General features: G+C 44.5%; 1 protein-coding gene across 1 annotated transcript; it reads left to right on the top strand.

The window, feature by feature from the left end:
• The first annotated feature begins 1202 nt into the window (after window positions 1–1202).
• QDPR (quinoid dihydropteridine reductase) lies at window positions 1203–18693 on the top strand. Its single transcript, XM_082838229.1, has 7 exons — window positions 1203–1400; window positions 3643–3735; window positions 7445–7541; window positions 9710–9850; window positions 13873–13981; window positions 15004–15087; window positions 17593–18693. The coding sequence occupies exons 1-7, from the start codon at window positions 1302–1304 to the stop codon at window positions 17696–17698; spliced, it is 729 nt and encodes a 242-aa protein (XP_082694355.1). The 5' UTR covers window positions 1203–1301; the 3' UTR covers window positions 17699–18693.
• The last annotated feature ends 370 nt before the right edge of the window (window positions 18694–19063 follow it).

Raw genomic sequence — 19063 nt, 5'->3', positions numbered from 1 at the left:
AGGAAAGTGTTTTTCTAATGTGTTAGCAAATAATAATAATCTCCCATCACCCTGCTGGGGTCTTTGTCTCTCCTAAGAGTGAAGATCTGTCCTTTTCTTTTGATTTACTGGCACAAGGAATGAAATATTCCACGATTTCTATCTTATACTGTGGCTTTAAAAATTTAACTTTTAGTCTATTGCTGAATGTCAACTTCACATCATGTGAGACTGGTAACAGTCATTGTCAGTAGCTTTGGGGGCAAAGTGGGGCAGAAGTGGCAGTGAAATCCCTTATTTGGTCACAGAGCTCTGGAGGGAGTTCAGGAGGTTGCCCTGTTAACCAACAGGACTTCTGGGAATCTCACTTGGAGAGCACAGAGGGGCAGAGAGACATGGTGATGGAAATAGTTTTCTTCCCTCTAATGGGGGTTCACTTCTGTGGTCTCTCCGCAATGAAAATAAAGAGTGTCTCCACAGCTTGTGCGGTGTACAAAGGCTCTTACCGTATGCTCGCTCACCCCTGATGGTGCGGCAACCCTTTGTGGTAGGCAGGGGATGTGCTATTCCAGACATTTCTCTCCTGAGAAAACTGGATGTCAGGGTTGGGGCTGGAGATCAGGTCTTTGAAATGCAACAGCTGTCTTCATCACAATAACCTTGACATAGCAAATGTTTTTCTGGTAATGAACAACAAAATACTTATAAAAGGCTTACGAGAGTGCTTGGCACCTTAGTAAGTGACCAAAGCATTCGTTATCCTTATTGTAACATGAAGCACGCTTTGAGAAGGCAGGCCATGTGTAATACCTTTGCATCCTATCTCTGCCCCAAATGATGGACCTATGTCAATTTTTGGTGTTTTAGGGGTTAAGCAGTTATCTTTCGAAAAATTCTGTGGGAATCCACGGATCTTCAACAAGCCCATGCTCCTCCAGGCTGAATGGAGGTGTGGTTAGGCAGAACCCTGTTAAAGACTTGGGTTCGAATTCCTACTCTTCTGGGCAAGTGGCTGAGACTCTCCTGTTTCAGTTTCCTAACTTGTCATAGGCTTGTTGTGCACACTAAAATGAAACGGCACTTCGAGATCACTTCTCGCCGTGCGTGGGTGTTTATTTGGGGCTGGGGCGGGGCAGCGGGCGGGGGATGAGGGGGCGCGGCCCTGCTCGCCGAGTGTGGCTGCGCGCTAGGCGGCGGCAGCGGGCTCGGCTGCGGGCGCGGCAGACGCGCGGTCCCTCTTGGCGGGGTAGGCGGCCGGGGCGGAGCGCCACGTTCGTGCTCAGGGCCTTTCAGAGCAGCGGAAGCCGAGCCGGAGGAGCGGGATGGCGGCGGTAGCAGGGGAGACGCGCCGGGTGCTGGTGTACGGCGGCCGGGGCGCGCTGGGCTCCCGATGCGTGCAGGCGTTCCGCGCCCGCAACTGGGTAATTCGGCGGGCTGCGGGCGGGCACCGTGGTGACTGGGGCCCAGAGGGGCGTGCCGGTGCAGCGCCGGAGCGCGGTCTGGAAGGAAGCTGGGGGCCCCCGAGCACCCCCAGACATGGGTGATTGCACATGTATGCACACGTCTACACGTCTGTTCTGTCTCGGAGTGCGTGCGTACCCCGGGGCCCGAGGTGCAGGGCCTTTGCTCTCCAAGGAGAAGGGTTCGGGGGCATGCGGCGGCTGCTCCGTCGGCCTCTTCCAGGCCCGGAAAGTCTGGCATGACTCGAGAGAACAGAGACGGAGGAAGAGGTAATGAGAGGGAAGGATCTGGAATCACACTGCTTGCCTGGGGTTACTAGCCCTATGACCATGAACGGTTTGCTTAACGTCAGCGAACTTGAGTTTCCCCATCCGTAAAATGGGGATAATCATAGTATTTATCCCTTAGGGGAGTTACGAAGATTAAATGAGATGAATGGCGTCGTTGTGCATAAATTGTAAATTGCTTGACTCGTGGTAAAAGCTATTTAAATGTTAGCTATTATTGATATATATACATATATATTATTGATATATACCTCTGTTCCATTTGCTTCCGTTATATGTGATACTTTGAAGCCCTGCAAATGCCTTTTGTTTTGCAAAGATTACTTCTACTACTTTGCATAATCAGTAGCCGCTCCCCAGAAAGCAGCAAGGAAGAGACGACCGAGCTTGTGGCGGGGTCAGGGACCCTGACCCCAGCAACCACAGGGCTCCGCGCGCAAGCCCACAGTTCTTGCTGCAGCTGTTTCTTACTCAGGGACCCCACTCTGGGGAGCTTTCGTGGGTGTTTACTTAGCAGCAGCCTGAGCAAGGGTGCGCTGGGACCAGAGAGAAAGGGTGCCAGGGTTTTCTTCTTACTCACAGTCTGGTATAGGACTATGCTTTGAAGGATTCTAAATACATCACCTTCCCACCACTTACCTGTCTTAGGGTATCTTCCCAGGTCTGCAGCTGTGGATGGTGGTGACAATGGGAACATTTAAGGACTGCCAGCCAAAGGCCAAGCACTGTGCTCCTACATACTCTCAGTTTCCTTTACTCTTTCCTGTAACTTTAATACAGGGCTTCTGTATCCACCTACATTATAGATACAATGGCTGTGCTTCCTCCCGGTGCGGGCACTTTGGCCCTTTGACTTGGTGAATCTGCGGAGCTGATTTACCTGTGACTCTCCAGTCTTTCTCTGCCTTTCTTCCTGGGGCTCTGGGAGGGCGGGGATAGAACCTTTTCTTTGTCTCAGTATCCCCCATGGCTGTGACACAGAAGTAGTGAGTGTTTTGAAAGGATGCTGTGTTCTTCAAAGCTTGTGGTGGACATGCTTATCTCTGGGACCTTCAGACTCCCGGACCTTGGAGCTTTCTGAGTAAGAACCATGTGTCACCTGTGCCAGCAGCTGTAGAATCTTACATTTCATTTACCTCTCACACTAACACCGTTCATTGTAGACAACCCCCCATTTTACAGGTGAGGAACCTCTGCAGAGTGGGTGAACGAGAAAGCCGCTATAGGGCAGAACCAGGATTCAAAGCCTGATCTGATTTCTGAACCCACAGTCATCCCTTTATGCTCTGGGACAGTGGTCAGAAAACTCCAGTTCTTCGTGGATTGAATCCTGCCTGACACCTTTTTTCATAGAGCCCAAGAGCTAGAAATAGTTCCCCATTTTTAAATGGTTGAAAAGAAATCAAAAGAAGAGTAATATTTTGTGACATGTGAACATTATATGAAATTCATAATTCATTGTCTGAAGTTTAATTGGCACAGAAGCCACGCTCATTCATTGATTCATTTACTGTTGTCTGTGGCTGCTCTCCAGCTGTAATAGCAGAGTTGAGTAGTTGCAACAGAGGTTGTATGGCCAGCAAAGCCTAAAATATTTACTCTCTGGCTCTTTACAGAAAAGGTTTGCAGACCCCTGGTCTAGGGGGTCTCTGCACGATCAGGGTTTGGCTTTCAGAGGTGAGAGTGGAGGAGGAAGAGGCGTTTGGGGGCAGAATGGGCTAGCTTGGGGCTCAGTAAGGGGTACACTGGCTGAAGCCAGATGCCCTGCAAAGAGTGCAAGAGGTCGGTTGCTAGATCCTTTCTCTAGGGGGTTTTCATGTAAAGCCTCTTATGTGCCTCCACTCCCCGAGTTCCTGGGCATGGATCTTTAACAACTGACTGTCTCTTGACCGAAGCTGTTTTCTCCTTGATCCAGTGGGTCGCCAGCATCGACGTCGTGGAGAATGAAGAGGCCAGTGCCAGCGTCCTGGTTAAAATGACAGACTCGTTTACGGAGCAGGCTGACCAGGTAAGTCTAGAGAAGGGCCTATCGCATATGTGGTAGGGGAACGCTGGGGATAGGGTTCCACCGGCTGTGTGCTCTTCCTTTTTTTCAGGTATTATTTCTCTAATTATGAAAGCCATTTGTGCTCATGGAGGGAAATTTGGAAGAAATGAAAAAAACCACAAAGATAAATAGCCCATAATTCATGTCTAGTTAGCTCACTAGTTAGTTCATATTTTGGCCCATTTTCTTGTCTTACAAACTATGCATACTATATGTTACTAGTTTTACAAGTTGAAATAAATTTGTATTTTGTATGTCATGGTCAGCTTTTTTTTAAAAACTTAACCTTTAACTTAGATACTTATTCAGATCACTTAATAAAACCTGTGTTGACATGTAATTTTTCTTTGTGTGGATTGGCCACAGTTTGTGTAGTTTGCACTTAATTATACATTTAAGTTTTTTGTAAGGTTTTTTTTTTTACCATTATCAAGAATACTGTGGTGAACTTCTTCGTCTCTATCTCTGATTATTTATTTAGCATACATTCTAAAAAGTGGGCTCCCCCCGTTCAAAGCAAGAATACTAACAAAGCAGATTGTTTCTAATTATAAAATCATAGACTTTTGGGCTTCCCTGGTGGCACAGTGGTTGAGAGTCCGCCTGCTGATGCAGGGGACTCTGGTTCGTGCCCCGGACCGGGAGGATCCTACATGCCGCGGAGCGGCTGGGCCCGTGATCCATGGCCGCTGAGCCTGCGCGTCCGGAGACTGTGCTCCGCAATGGGAGAGGCCACGGTAGTGAGAGGCCCGCGTACCGCAAAAAAAAAAAAAAAATTATAGGCTTACTGTAAAATAAGAAGTCAAACAAAACTATACAAATATATAGGTAAATTGTGAAATACCCCTCTTTCTCTCTGTGATAGTGTCACCTCTCCCTGCCCAGAAGGAAGTACTGTTAACAATTTGATGGATATCTTGGTATAAATATCTGAGATGCTCTTAAGCGGTTCTGCCTTTCTGAAAGAGCTGTTCCCACCAGCTGCATGAGGATGTGCTTTATATGGTTCTCATGCCAACCCTCAGCTATTTCTTAAAACAAATTTTTAAAATTTTAAAAGTAGTGCACATATGATATAGAAAATACAGTAAAGCAAAAAGGAGAAGGAAATCATTTCTGTTCTCACGATGCAGTTAATATTTTGTTATATTTTCTGACAGTCCATTTCTCCAAACATATACATGTATAAATCTAAAAATGTTTTAAAAACCCTGGGACTTCCCTGGCAGTCCAGTGGTTAAGACTCTGCGCTTCCACTGCAGGGGGCCTGGGTTCGATCCCTGGTTGGGGAACTAAGATCCTGTATGCTGTACAGTGTGGCAAACCCCCCCCAAAAAATCCCAAATAAATTATGACTATACTGTAACTGCTCATTTGCTCTTCCTAAAGCATCAGTTTGACATAGTTTAGAATACAGGAACCCAGCTGACTTATTCCAAAATGTAGATTTTTGTTGTCCTTACTTTTTATAATATGCTCTCAATGTTTCCTATATTTAAGGATATTATTGTCTTTAATGGACCTAATAGTAAAACTTGACGTGGCTTCGTTGTGTGTTAGATACCATACTAAGTGCCGTATTTGCATTTGCATTAACTCAATCTCTGTAAAACAGTTTCTCATTTTAACTTCCTTTTAGAAATGAGGAGTCCGAGGCATAGAAGTCCCTGATGTTTGCTCAAGGTCAAAGCTAGTAGGTGGCAGAGCTAGGATTTGAACCTGGGCAGTGGGGGGTTGATGTCTGTGCTCTTAACTGTACCTTAAGTTGATTCTCAGCAAAATAGCTTCATGTGAATAAAGTAATGAAAACTAAAACCAAATGCTAGGAAGGCATCTGGGCTTGGATAGCAGCAGCTCCTCCAGACCTGGTTCTCTGTAATCAGCATCTCTCCTGCTCCTTTAATTGCAGGTTTCTGATGTCTGTATCCCTTTTTGAATGTGAAGTTGTCCGCATCTGAGTCTTGACCATACAGTGCATCTTTACGATGAAGATTGGGAAATGCCTTCATTATTATAAGCTTAGCTTTTAAAATCTTTAACCATTCCTGTAGGAGACTCTCTCATCCCCCAGTCACTCAATTAAGAATTTCTGGACAAAAACATGACATCCAGTTTTTGTTTCTAAAGCTCCAGAAGAGGAAGTTCAATCCTAATACACGTAAAATTGGCCCCCTGGATTGGAAATTCACGATGACAGTGATAAGATGAAGAAGTGAGAGAAGTACTAAATCTTTAGAAGACTATTGGGCAGAAAGCAGAATTTAAGGGGAAGGAGTTTTAAAATGTCTCGTTTTAATTTTATTATAAAAATAAAAGACAGAGGTTGTAAAAAAACAAATCAAGCAGGTGCATTGTTGGTACGGGCTCCATGCTTCCCTAAAAAGTAGAGAGCACAGGTTGTGTGCCTGTACAGAGGTCAGGGGAAATGATCCAATTTCCTGCAGCTGGGATCTGGGCTCTTGGCAGCAGGGTGTGGCTTAGAAATCAAGGGAGGGGCAGCCGGGGAACCAGGGTAACAGGCAAAAGGTCAACAAAAGCTAAATCAGGATTAGGTGAGATACTTGCCAAGGGATATTCAGAAATCTTCTTAAAATGAAAGCTTTAGGTATAGAATGTATGGAGAGGAAAGATTGATTTCCATTGCTAATGCAGTCTCTTTGGAAGAGTAATTTTTGTTTTTGGCTGGGCCTCATGGTTTGCAGGATCTTAGTTCCAGGGATTGAACCTGTGCCCTGCGTAGTGAAAGTGCGGAGTCCTAACCACTGGACCACCAGGGAAGTCCCTTGAAAAAGTAATTTAAGGCTCGGAAATAGTTAGGGAAAGCAGTCAGAGACTGAAATGTTACTGCTGGGAGAATTACACCATTTACACTTAACACCATTGTGTTAAGTCTTAAGAAGATTGGTCTTAACAAAGCTATTGAGAGGCTGTGGTCCTTTCAGCCATTCCAGAAAAAATATGGTATAGTGGTGAGCATAGATGCCTTCCAGAAAAACATGGAAAAGGGTCATGGGTAATGACCAGGATTGTCTGTCTTGTCAGACTTTTGTTTTAATAAATTGTAACAAAAGGACATGTATATGTTTTCAACACTTTAAACATTTTAATCAGACAGAAATAGAGAATTCAAATGAACCCCCATGTACTCATTATTTACCAGCATTTTGCTGTTGACTTTTTTTATTGCTTTTTAAAAAAAAATAATTTCTCTTTGGCTTTCTTTTTTCTTGGAGTTGCAGTTAATGGGATACTTGTATTCCAAGGAGAGTGGAATTGATTATTTCGGATTATGATTCTGTGATTTGCAAAGAAAGTCGGCAAAGAAGTATACCAGAAGGCTAGCTGTAGGCAGTGAAGCCCTAGGTGATTTTTTTAAAAACTTTTCCTACTTTATTTATTGTTTTATTCCAGGGATGCATATGTCTCCACCCTTTAGATGTTCAGAAGAAGACTGGGTTGCTTTATAAAAATCACACTGAAATGTAGTCGAGCTTCACTATCCAAATGTCCATTATAAATTGGTCCTGCATCTTATTTTCAAAGTATTAATTGCCAGGTACTGTGAACTGACTTAAGAAGAAGTGAAAAATAAATAGAGGTGACTGTAAAGATGTCAGCCTGCTGCGGTTTACCTGACTGTTTGTGCATCTTCCCAACCCTTTTATTTCAGGTGACGGCTGAGGTTGGAAAGCTCTTGGGTGCAGAGAAGGTGGACGCGATCCTTTGTGTGGCTGGAGGATGGGCTGGGGGCAATGCCAAGTCCAAGTGTGAGTCCTTTTCTGAGTTAGTCATTTTGCTCTTCTCTTTGTCCAGGTGCGTGGGGTTGGGTCTATACTACGTGTCAGGTCAGATGTTTTCCTGTATGTCTCCCAGAAGCTTTACTGTAGCTGTGAGGTAGGGATCAACACCCTGTTTTACAGATAAAGAAAAAACTTCCCATAGAAGGGGGTTAGGGCAGAGGGACCGTGAGATTGACATTTAAAAAGGAGACGAAATGAAATCAGCATTGTTTCTACCCCAGTCTTTCAGGGCTTATTACTGGGAGTTGGGGGATGTGAATGGAATGGAGAGATCATTCTGAAGGTCAAAAGGACTCAAAACTGAGCTTTTGTTAAAGCTGAGTATATTTTCCATTTTTTATTATGAACATTTTCAGATATACAGAAAAGTTGAAAGAACAGTTCAACGCATACCCTTATGTCCTCCGTCTAGATTCAATCCTTGTTAACATTTGCTATACTTGCATTCTCTTGCTTTCCTACATGTGTGTCCTCTGTGTGTGTATTTTGTTATTGTTGATGATCATTTGAAAGTAATTTGACACTTCACTATATTTCAACATGCGCCTCCAAAGACGAAGCTGTTCTCCCACATTATCATAATACCATTCTCATACCTAAGAAAATTAACAGTGATTCTATAAGATTAATAGTATCAGCTCATGTTCTGATTACCTCAGTTTATTCCATATCTTTCATAGTTGTTTTCTCTAAACTTGTTCCAGTCAGGGCTTATGTACTACATTTTATTGTTGTTTTTAGTCTCTTAATCTAGAATGGTTTTTTTTTTCCTGTGACAGACTTGGCAGGTCCAGGGCAGTTTTCATATAGACTGTCACCCACACTGAATTTGTCAAACTGTTTCTTTAAGGTATCATTTACCTTGTTCCTCTGTCCCTGGTATTTCCTGTGAACTGGAAGTTAGGTCTAGAGGCTTGCTTAGATTCAGGTTAAATATTTTGAGGTGAGAATGCTTGCTGAGTGGTGTGAACTTCACACTGCATCACATGGCCTTCTCCATCCAGAGGGATGCCAAATTTCATGCTTGGTTAAAGGTGGCAAGCTGATAGATTTCCATCATAAAGGTTCATTTTTCTGTTTGCAATTATAAGTGACCTATGGGATGGTACTTTGGCATCGTGTATGAATATCCTGTTCCCAAACACCTTGAGAACCCCAGATTCCCAAAACCTAATGGTTATAAGCATCCATTGGTAATCTCTACCTGAGTCAGTCATCCCATTGGGGATTGGAAAATGGTAGTTTTCTAATTCTATCATTCCTTCTACATTTATCAGCCAAAGCCATTTAAAAAGGAGTTAATTTTCTGTGAACCACACTTAAATGGGAAATTGCTATTTTGTGTGGTGATCAGGTTGGCAAAACACCCTGATGGCCTTTTGTGTATTTTGGTAACAAGAAGTGATATGTGTGGGTCCATCCTTTTTTTTTTTTTTTGTAGTTCTTTTCAGCAGGGAGATGCAGTACCTTGGTTGTCACCTACTGAAGACCCCTCCTCCTGTATCAGGAGGTCTCTCTTTCTGGGTCATGGGTGCAGGTTCACTGGGTTCTGTGTGTCCTGTGAGGGAGGAAGGGGACAACTGTTCAGCTGGTGATGTGACACTCCTTACCACTTATTCCTCTTCACGTCTCTGGAAGGCCAGAGGGTTAAAACAACTGCAAAATGGTTGTTATTTCAGCTTTCTTTTAAAGAGTCTTTAAAGCTGGCATTAAACTTTCAGCCATAAAAAAATGTAGCTCCATCAAAGCCCTCTTTATGTCCAGATGGTAATAGTCCCTGAGATTTTCATCACAGATAAAACCTGACTTAGATATATAGGTTCTAATTATAGATCTAATGCCCTTTATGAAGTAGGACAATGTTTGAATTAAAGCCAGTCCTGCATATTTGTCAACAGTCCTCATTTATTGGCTGACGTTTACCAGTTTACAGGTGAGGAAGTTGGGACTCAGGTGATCACGTGGCCTGGATTCGAACCCGTGTCTCTGACCGCAAGCCCTGGGCTGTTTGTATTAGATCTCCTTGTAGACACAGAGTGGCTGTGAGGGCTTCCTGGAGTGTCGGGCGCCATGAGTCGAGCTCACCTGTCATTTTCTTCCCTGTGAACGCTCACCTCGTGTGTTTCTTTGCTCAGCTCTCTTTAAAAACTGTGACCTGATGTGGAAGCAGAGCATTTGGACGTCGACCATCTCCAGCCACCTGGCCACCAAGCACCTCAAAGAAGGAGGCCTCCTCACCTTGGCAGGGGCCAAGGCCGCCCTGGATGGGACTCCGGGTGAGCCTCCATTTCCCTGTCTGTGAAATGAGGATGCTAATACTTGTTTGCCGGGGTTGCTGGACACTTCCGTGAGATGAGGACAATTAAAGCCCTTTACCCTCTCAGGTGCTTTACAGTTTGATGGATTTTGCTTCCGTTTAGGCCCAAATATTTTTAGGGGAAAAACTCCTGATCTTTTCATTTGCATTGTCCTCATGTTCGCGGTGGTGAAGGACCGCTGTAATCTGGCAGCCCCTCATCTTGTTTATTTATCTGTGATGCACCCAGGGAATGAATGGTGTTTCAGTAGCTATCAGCTAGGTAATAGTCACATTGTGTTCACGTGTCCCAAGGATAGTGTGAGCTGTAGAGCGAGAGATGCTGAGGTAGATTCTTCACCCTAGCTGTGTGGCCTAGAAAAATCATTTGTTCTCTTTGACGATATTTCTGCTGTAGTTTCCTTAATTGTAATGTAGTGACAGTAATATCTACTTTGAAGGTAGTTATAAGGTGTTAGAGGTATTAATATGTACAAAGTGCCCGGCACATGGTAAGTCTTATTATAAATAGTCATTTAATCCTGGGGTAGAGGTCATTATTATCTTTTTCATTTTACAGATAAGGAAACTAAAACTTAGAGAGGGTAAGTAATTTGTCTGGGTTATGCAAAAAATAAGTTGCAAATGTACATTGAATTGAAACCCTGATCATTTTTAAATTCTGTGCTTTTTCATTACATCATGCAGATCCAATTTCCCTTTGCATTTTGTACTCCCTGTGTTAGCTTGCTAGGGTTGCCATAACAAAGTACCACAGACTGGGTGGCATAAGTATTTTCTCACAGTTCTGGAGGCTAGAAGTTCAAGATCAAGGTGTCAGCAGGGTTGCTTTCTTCTGAGGCCTCTCTCCTTGGCTTGTGGATGGCTGTCTTCTCCCTGTGTCTTTGCATTGTCCTCCCTCTGTGTTTGTCTGTGTCCAAATTGCCTCTTCTTAGAAGTATACCAGTCATATTGGATTAGGACCCACCCTAATGACCTCATTTTAACTTAATTACCTCCCATCTCCAAATACAGTCACATTCTGAGGTATGGGGGTTAGGACTTCAATATCTGAGTTTGGCTGGGGGGCACAGTTCAACCCGTCACTCTCCCTTTGAGATCGGGCTAAGAGAATTTAAGCAGGGGGTCAGGGAGTTAGCACAGGGAGGCAGAAACTGTCTTATCTCGACTACCTACATTGAACTCTTCTTAAAAAAAGCAGGGGGGAGCTTTTTTGGGATCTCTTTAGTAAGTGGTGGAAACCTTGAGCACCTTTTTCGATTTTAATGTAACTAACTTAACTGTGAGCCTGTTACAAATTAATAATTTCTTGCCACTCATTTTCTTACCATGTTTCTCAGAGCATGTGATCTTACAAGTCCGTGGCTATTGCAATGATTAAAGCTGTGCATATGCTAGATGCTAGTTGGGTTAAGATCTGATTTTTATTAGAGGTGACATAGAGCAGAGGTACTAGAAAGTAAATAGAGAAATGAGTAATAGCTTGACATTGAAAAAAAACCCTAGGACTGAAAAAATTTTTCTGAAGGACAAAAGAGTCTTCTACTTGCCTTTGGTTTGTAAATATCATTCTTTGCTTATAGTTTCAGATACTGATTAAGACTATGGGATCTGGAACTACCTGGGTTGGTTTTGCATTGTGGTTTTGCCATTTAGTTGCTGTGTGATATTTGGCAAGTTACTTAACCTCTCTGAACCTCAGTTTTGTCATCTGTAAAATGAAGGTAAATAGTAATACCTCCTTTATATGGTTAGTTGTGACTTGTAAACATCTTAATGGATGTAAATGGTTTAGAAAAGGTATTAGGTCAGTAGTAAATGTGAACTATTATTATTATTTGCTCCAGGCTTACTTTTGCTCAGTTACTCTTGCTTCAGATGTTAATAAATTTGTTCATCTTTCAGCTCGTTAGTTAGATGTTGTTAAACTTATTTGAGTCATGAAATCTTTTAACTGATTCGGACCCCAGAAAAATATGGGGGAAATCTGTGAAAGCAGGTGATGAGCAGGCTTAAGAGTCCTTCAAACCCAAGAAGAGTTGTTCAAAAATAGAAAGTTTTTCACTTGGAAAGATACTGAGAAAACCCTCACCCTCCTATGTCGAAGGTTGTATTTGTAGACTGTCCACTGGAGCATGAACTGTATGGAAGTGATGGTGATCACTTTTGTTTACCATTTAAGGATGTGTTTTATGTTTGGAAATCAGTCCTTAGGGACTACACTGATCATTTTGTAATTGGAAAGACAGTTTTTATCTTCTTAATGATATGCATTTTTTTCCATATCTTGCCAGTGATGCCCTTACCCGCATTGTGTAGAATTCTGTGGAATTAAACCATTAGGGCTGCTGGCTGCTTGTTTCTTTCTTCATCCGATTCCCTGCTTTCATGCTGTTCGAGTGGAATGAAGAGAGAGTCCTAGGAGTTTGCTGGGGACAGGGGCTGAACGAATGAGATTCATGCACTGGTTTATTTTAATTACTATTAGATCTTCCTGCCATTGTTGGCCTCCTGCCCCTAATTAAACAGAGAAGCCAGGTTTGGTGAAATATTCTTCTTGTACTTCTAAATAACTTCTTGAAACCTTGACCCTCTTTTGCAATTTGAGGTTACTGTGGAAGCGGTTCAGTGATTGGTTTCTTGGCTGGGCTATGAGCCCCACCTCCCCCTGGATCTCTGATGCCTCCTCAGTTGTTATTCTTTAAACAGCATGCCTGCTGGGGTTTTTAAGGGCACTGCTGACCTTTGGAAGTAGTGGTTTCCCGAAGGTGGAGGGGTGTTGACAGCAATTAACCATTCTTTGTTACTGTGATAACTGCATTTAGTGCACCTACAGCTGGGTGCTGTGGGGAACTTTGGAGAGGAGAGAGACCTCGCTTGCCATGTGTCTGGGGGTTCAGACGGAAACCTGTCCTAATAAGCTATTGTATTCAATATATAGACTGGATAAACAGCGAGGTCCTACTGTGAAGCACAGAGAACCATATTCAACCTCCTGTAATAAACCATAATGGAAGAGAATATTAAAAAAAGAATGTATATAGATGTATAACTGAATTACTTTGCTGCACAGCAGAAATTAACACAACGTTGTAAATCAACTGTACTTCAATAAAAGAAGGCATGCCTTACTTCTGTTAGCAAGCATTTGCTGACTCATGGGAGGAAAGGAAGGCTAATAGGTAGCTTGTATGCCCATATGTCACAATTGCTCAAATGGTATACTTTATTCTTTTATTTTTTGGCTGTGCTGTGTGGCTTGTGGGATCTTAGTTCCTGGACCAGGGATCGAACTTGTGCCCCATGCAGTGGTAGCGTGGAGTCCTAACCCTGGACCACTAAGGAATTTCCCCAGATGGTATACTTTAAACAAGGAGTTGGACTCCAGGCCATAGCACTTCTATTAATCTGATGGGAAACACTTATGGAAGTCCTGCCCTGTCCTGAGCCTAGAATTAAGTACTTTATCCCCATTTTACAGATGGGATAACTGAGGATTAGAAAGGTTTTGAGAACCCGCCTGGATTTCTTTAGTGGTAAGTGGAAGAGGTGGGCTTTGAACCTGCTCAGCCTGACTCTAAAGCCTGCGCTTCAAATGACTGCTCGGTTTTGCTGACCCATTGGGCACCCAGGGTGGATGTGTGCAGGCTACTCACAAGCAGTTGTCGATACAGGGGTTCAGAACTCTTGCTTGGCTTTTAACCTCTCCATTGGCCTCGGTGCGAGTCTGTGTGTGAGCCTGGGCATATCACTCACCCTGTCCGAGCCTCTGTTTCCTTAGCAATAAAAATAGGATTAACCTCATGGCTTCTGTGATAAATATTAAGTACCAGGCAAATAGAAGGTTATGTCCCTTCCACTTTCTCTCCATGGACGTCCCTGGTTCTCTTTTCCCGTCCTCTTCTGGACCCTGGCGTGGTGTTCTTTGGACATACCAGTGGCGGCCAGTGGTCACTGAAATGCTTTCTCCTTATTTCCCAGGGATGATTGGCTACGGCATGGCCAAGGGTGCGGTTCACCAGCTTTGCCAGAGCCTGGCCGGGAAGGACAGCGGCATGCCGTCCGGGTCTGCTGCCATCGCCGTGCTCCCGTAAGTGCTGGGGAGTCTCCCCCACCTCTGCCCCACGGCTGAGAGTTCACATGTGTCCTAGAGTCACTCTGCACCCGGGGTGCGTGTGTGCCGTCACCTTGGCTTCTGAAATTCACCAGAGGCCCTGAAGGTACCTGTTCAGGTTTTGGATTGTCCTGGGCTTTCCAGAATGGTTGCTTGGCTGATGGGATGGGTCTCTCTTGCCTCTTTCTTGTTTTTTTTCCTTCCCTCTGTCTGTCCCTCCCTCCCTCCTTGTTAAAAAATAGTTTACACATTTAATTTTATTATTTGTAGTTCTGTCTTTCAAGTCATTATAAGGTCGGTGTAGAAGAGAAACTGTATTAGGTTTGTGGGATGGGAGAGGGGGAGCCTGGGGAAGAATATGGGAAACTATGGGGAGACGTTTCTGGAGGGATTCCAGGACCAAATGGCTTGTCTCTTAGCTGTGCTCCTATGAAGAGGATGTCTGTCTGCTAGGGGACTCGGCTGTCCACATATTCATTTGTGGGCTTCTGTGACTTGGTCTCACGGCTATTTTGAATGATTTCCGAGGCCTGAAGTTTCTTGGGAAAGTCATACATATCTGAATTCTGTATTCCCTTGCTGAAAGTTGGAAGATTTCGTGGAAAACAGCCACAAAATGAAGGATGAGGCTGTCTTTTCCCCATAGTTAAAGGAATATTATGATTACACATAAAAAAAACCTGAGAAATGAGTCTGCCACATTTTAGGGAGTGAATGGAGACATAAACAGCAGGACAGTTTACTTTAGTAAAGACGGTGTTTTAGAAAAAAGGCAAAACATGGCCCTTTCATTTTGTTCCTGTCTGCCCGAAGGGTGAGTTCTGAAGCGCTTGGTTGAGTCAGACTGGGATGTGATCTCTGTAACTGTGGACGGCTTCCTGGCCTCTCTCTGATTATCTTCGTGTGATCTCTCCACATACTGTCCCAGCCAAGGAGGGCCGGGCAGCTGTTGTTCTGAGGGGGAGGCACATGTGACACGCTTATCTCTGTGCTCGCAGGGTTACCCTGGACACACCGATGAACAGGAAATCAATGCCTGAGGCCGACTTCAGCTCCTGGACACCCTTGGAATTCCTGGTCGAGTGAGTATCACAGTCATTTCAGTGACTCAGCAGCCTCCATTCTCTGCCTCTTGTGGGAGAAAGGACAGGCCCGTGTTATCTTGGCTTATCATCTTGGGTGGTTCCTGAGGACCTGACCTCCGAGGGCACCTTGCACCTCATTGTCAGTATCACGGGGTGGAGGGGTTGATGGTGCCGACCTGAATCCTGGCTCCTCTACCCACCAGCTGGCCAATCTGAGCATGTTGTTTAAGTGCTCTAGGCCTCAGTTTCTCCGTCTATATAATGGGGGTCGGTGATCATTGTTGGGAGGGTAAGACGTGGAAGTGTGTGCCAAGGTCTCAGCACTGTGTGTGACCCATAGCAGGGCCGGGTAAGCCTGGAGCCTGTAAACCGTGTTCTGTCTGTTAAAGAGGAGTAGCTGCATGGAATCTGCCGCTGATCTAGATGGAACATCTGGGCCCACATGCCTGAATTAGTGCCAAGCCACAAACCCACAGGAAGCATCCTTTGTCCCCGAAATCATATTCAGCCCTTTGTGAGTATGGGTGGCACTACAAGGTCACAGAGAGAGTGAGCTCTTTTGTATTTGCCTAGCTCTCAGTTTCCCGCTCTCCTCTATTTAAGGGGGTGTTAAGCATGTGTTCACTGAGCACCCATTCGGGCCAGGGACTCTGCTGGGCCCAGGGACGATGAGGAATAAGATGCAGGCCCTGCCTTCGTGGAGTGGGGACGGACTCGCCCAGCAGAGCCGGTGTCTGAGCCGCTTTGACGGCTATTTGCACAGGATATTTCTAAAGCTTGGGCTGAGAAGAAGCTTGCTTCTGGCCTGAGGTTACATCTTATTTAAATGGAATTGGGAGCTATTTGGGACTTCTATGTTTGGAACAAGCACTTACATAGCACTTACATGCCAGGCACTGTTTAAGCACTTCATAACCATGATCTTATTAAATGCTCATAGCAGGTCTGTGAGGGAGGTGCCGTCGTCTTTTATTTAAGGTTTGGGGGCTCGGAGGCATGGGGAGTGTGGGCCTAAGGAACTTGCCCAAGGTCGCACAGCAGAGCCAGGATCTGACCTGGGCAGTGTGGCTGCAGAGCCCTCGGTCTTAACCACTGTCCTGACAGTTACTCCTGTCTTTACCGGGTATCATGCTTAATGCTGGATCTGCAAAAGAAAAAAAAATTTGAAGTTGTGGAAGGAACAACTCTTGAATGGTGTTTGCATTTGAGTTTCTTTTTAAAGGCCACTACTGCCAGCAATGTCTCTTGACAGAGACATTGACCCAGGACCCTGGATGGAACATCTGGGGCCATGTGTATAATCCAGTGCTGGGCCACAACTGACAGAGGGTGGGCTGGGACAGCCATGCCTTGCCCCAGAAATCATGCTCACCCATTTGTGGTATTTGAAAACTCACGTGACAAGTTGACATAAAGCTGGCTTTGCAACGTCTGTGAGCATGTTACCTTCTTGGCTGTCCATGGTTAGAATGGCGTTCTCTCCCACCCACTCCAGATGGCTGACAAGGAGGAGGGAGAAGTGAGACCATCTATTAACCTGCCTAAGTAACACATACGCCTCTGCACATCCAGCTATGACTGGTCTCCTTCAGAACTGTCCCCTGAGCCCTGCCCCCAGAGATGACTCAGGACACATGACAGTACTTTAGGGAGTTGGAGCAGCGCTTGGGATTTTGAGCCTGCGTGACTTCCCTTCATGTGTTCAACCCCCAGAGTGGGAGCTCGAGTGACTGGACAGCTGAACATCAGCTGTGGTCCAACAGGTTGCTTATCGGCATTAAAGATCCCGGGAGCTCCTGCGAGTTCTCTGGCGAAGGAAGGGCCAAGGTCCCACCTGGGGTTTGTTGGAGGGGATGGTATACTCAGCACCGAGAGTAAATATTTTAAAAGTGATCAGCTACTTGTTAAACCTTGTGAATTCCTTGTGCCCTTTTTCATTCCTCTCTTCTTAGACGAGGTCTCCCGTCTTCCCCAGGCACGGTTGGTTGCCCCTCCCCACACAGAGTTGGTTATTAAATGCCCCATTCCAACACCGAACGCGTTTTATTGTAATAGTCTGTTCTTTCATCTTTTCCCATTGCTTGGCACAGCTGTGGGCGCTCCATAAATCTTTGTTAAAGAAATAATAAATTTTTTCTCTTTCTTCTTAAATTCTGGGAAGTGATATAAGCTAAGTGTCAAGTATTGTGCCCATGTCTGTCTCTTAGAATGAACTAATTAAAATCTATTTTTAATCACATAAAATCGTACCACCGTGTTATAAAGGATTCCAACAATGCAGAAAAATAGCAAAAGGAAAACCTTGCCAAATCTAGCCACTCAGGAATTAGGAGTAAAGTTCTGAAATCATCAGGGACCTGGGTTTGTGTCCATGAGACCTTACAGGCATTTTTACAGCTGCTGCTGTGCCCTCACCCCCCACCTGCCCAACCGGTAATGTGACTCTAAGCATGTGTCCACATTTTTCCTTTTAAAATGTAAAGCTTCTCTTCTTTGTTCTAGAACCTTCCATGACTGGATCACAGAGAAAAACCGACCAAGCTCAGGAAGCCTAATCCAGGTGGTAACCACAAAGGGAAGGACGGAGCTTACCCCAGCGTATTTTTAAGCTACGTTTCATTGCCTGTGAGGTGCCTGTCAGAAAAGTCATTAATCTATTAGCATGGCCACATCCGGCCTTGCATTTTCTGTAATCCTGTTCGTGGTACGAGACAGTGAGTCCTATCTTTCTCTCATCTAATGTGCATTTGTTCTCCTAGGACAGGGTAACAGGTTTATGTGAAATAAAGACACGTGGAGCCCACAGATAGATAGCACTGTCAGTCTGTGTTAACCACGGAATTTAGGAGGTCTCAGGACGGCCCCCTCCGCTTCAGCGTCATGTTGAATTGATTTTGAGGCTCTGTTTCTGTGTCCCTGCCAGTGGCTGTGTCGACCTGACTAGTTCAGAGATTTGTTGGGTCAGGGACATTTGGACCCTGAGTTATTTTTGAACGTTACGTGTATGTCACAGCCGTAGTTTTTGTAGCCTTGAATTAAACTGCCATAAAACTTCTGTAGTGTAAGCAAAATCCTGTGGACTCTGTTAAGGTACCTTTGTCCTGTGCATTTGCCAAGTACGCAAGAGAACTACTTGTGATTGTTTGGAGTTTATCTTCTTAATAAATGGACTTCATTTACTGTGTTGTCTTCTTTAATCAAAACGCATCTTATAAACCGTCATAGATGAAGGTACTAGAATCATAGGCTGCTAGTGGTCTTTAGCCTGATGTTCTCGAAAAGGGGGGTGGATTCAAATCCTGAAGTAAGTGTTCTCAGCACAGTGACAGAGGCACATTTCCTTCTTGTGCGTATCAGAATCTGAAAGCTGGGGGGGTGGCCCTGTGCATTTAGAAGCAGTGTCCCACGTGAATGATACCGGCCATTCTGATTGAGAATTAGTGGTCTAGTGCACCCCATCATTTTACAGATGAGGAAACTGAGACCCAGAGCAATGACTTTCCATCCTTATGGCCAGTAAGTGGCAGAACTAAGCCCAGAACCCAGTCACTAGATGGCTGCTATTCATAAAGGCTTTTACCATGCGTTTTCTTTTTCAATTCTTAAAAAAAAAAATTTTTTATTGAGGTAAAATTCATATAACATAAAATTAACCATTTTAAAATGAAAAAATCGGTGGCGTTTAGTCTACTCACAGTGTTCTGTAAACATGTTCATCACCCCAAAATCCAGCCCCATACCCACTAAGTAGTCACTCCTCATTCCCCCTGTCTCCAGCCCCTGGCAGCCACCAATCTGTTCTCTGTCTGTGAATTTACCTCTTCTGGATATTTCATGTAAATACTATCATGCACTCTCTGGCCTTTTGCGTCTGGCTTCTTTCACTTAGCATGTTTTCAAGGTTCATCTACTTTGGAGCAGCTATTAGCACTTCATTCCTTTTTGTGGCTGAATAATATTCCATTGTTTGTAT

Source organism: Leucopleurus acutus (genome assembly GCF_964270905.1).
Source record: "Leucopleurus acutus genome assembly, chromosome: 4".
Lineage (NCBI taxonomy): Eukaryota > Metazoa > Chordata > Mammalia > Artiodactyla > Delphinidae > Leucopleurus > Leucopleurus acutus.
This window is presented reverse-complemented; position numbering and strand designations above follow the sequence as displayed.

Coding starts and splice junctions, on each gene's coding strand:
- QDPR (XM_082838229.1), top strand. CDS start 1,302: ATGGCGGCGGTAGCAGGGGAGACGCGCCGGGTGCTGGTGTACGGCGGC. Junction 1,401..3,642: donor CGTTCCGCGCCCGCAACTGG/GTAATTCGGCGG, acceptor TCCTTGATCCAG/TGGGTCGCCAGCATCGACGT. Junction 7,542..9,709: donor GGGCAATGCCAAGTCCAAGT/GTGAGTCCTTTT, acceptor TTCTTTGCTCAG/CTCTCTTTAAAAACTGTGAC.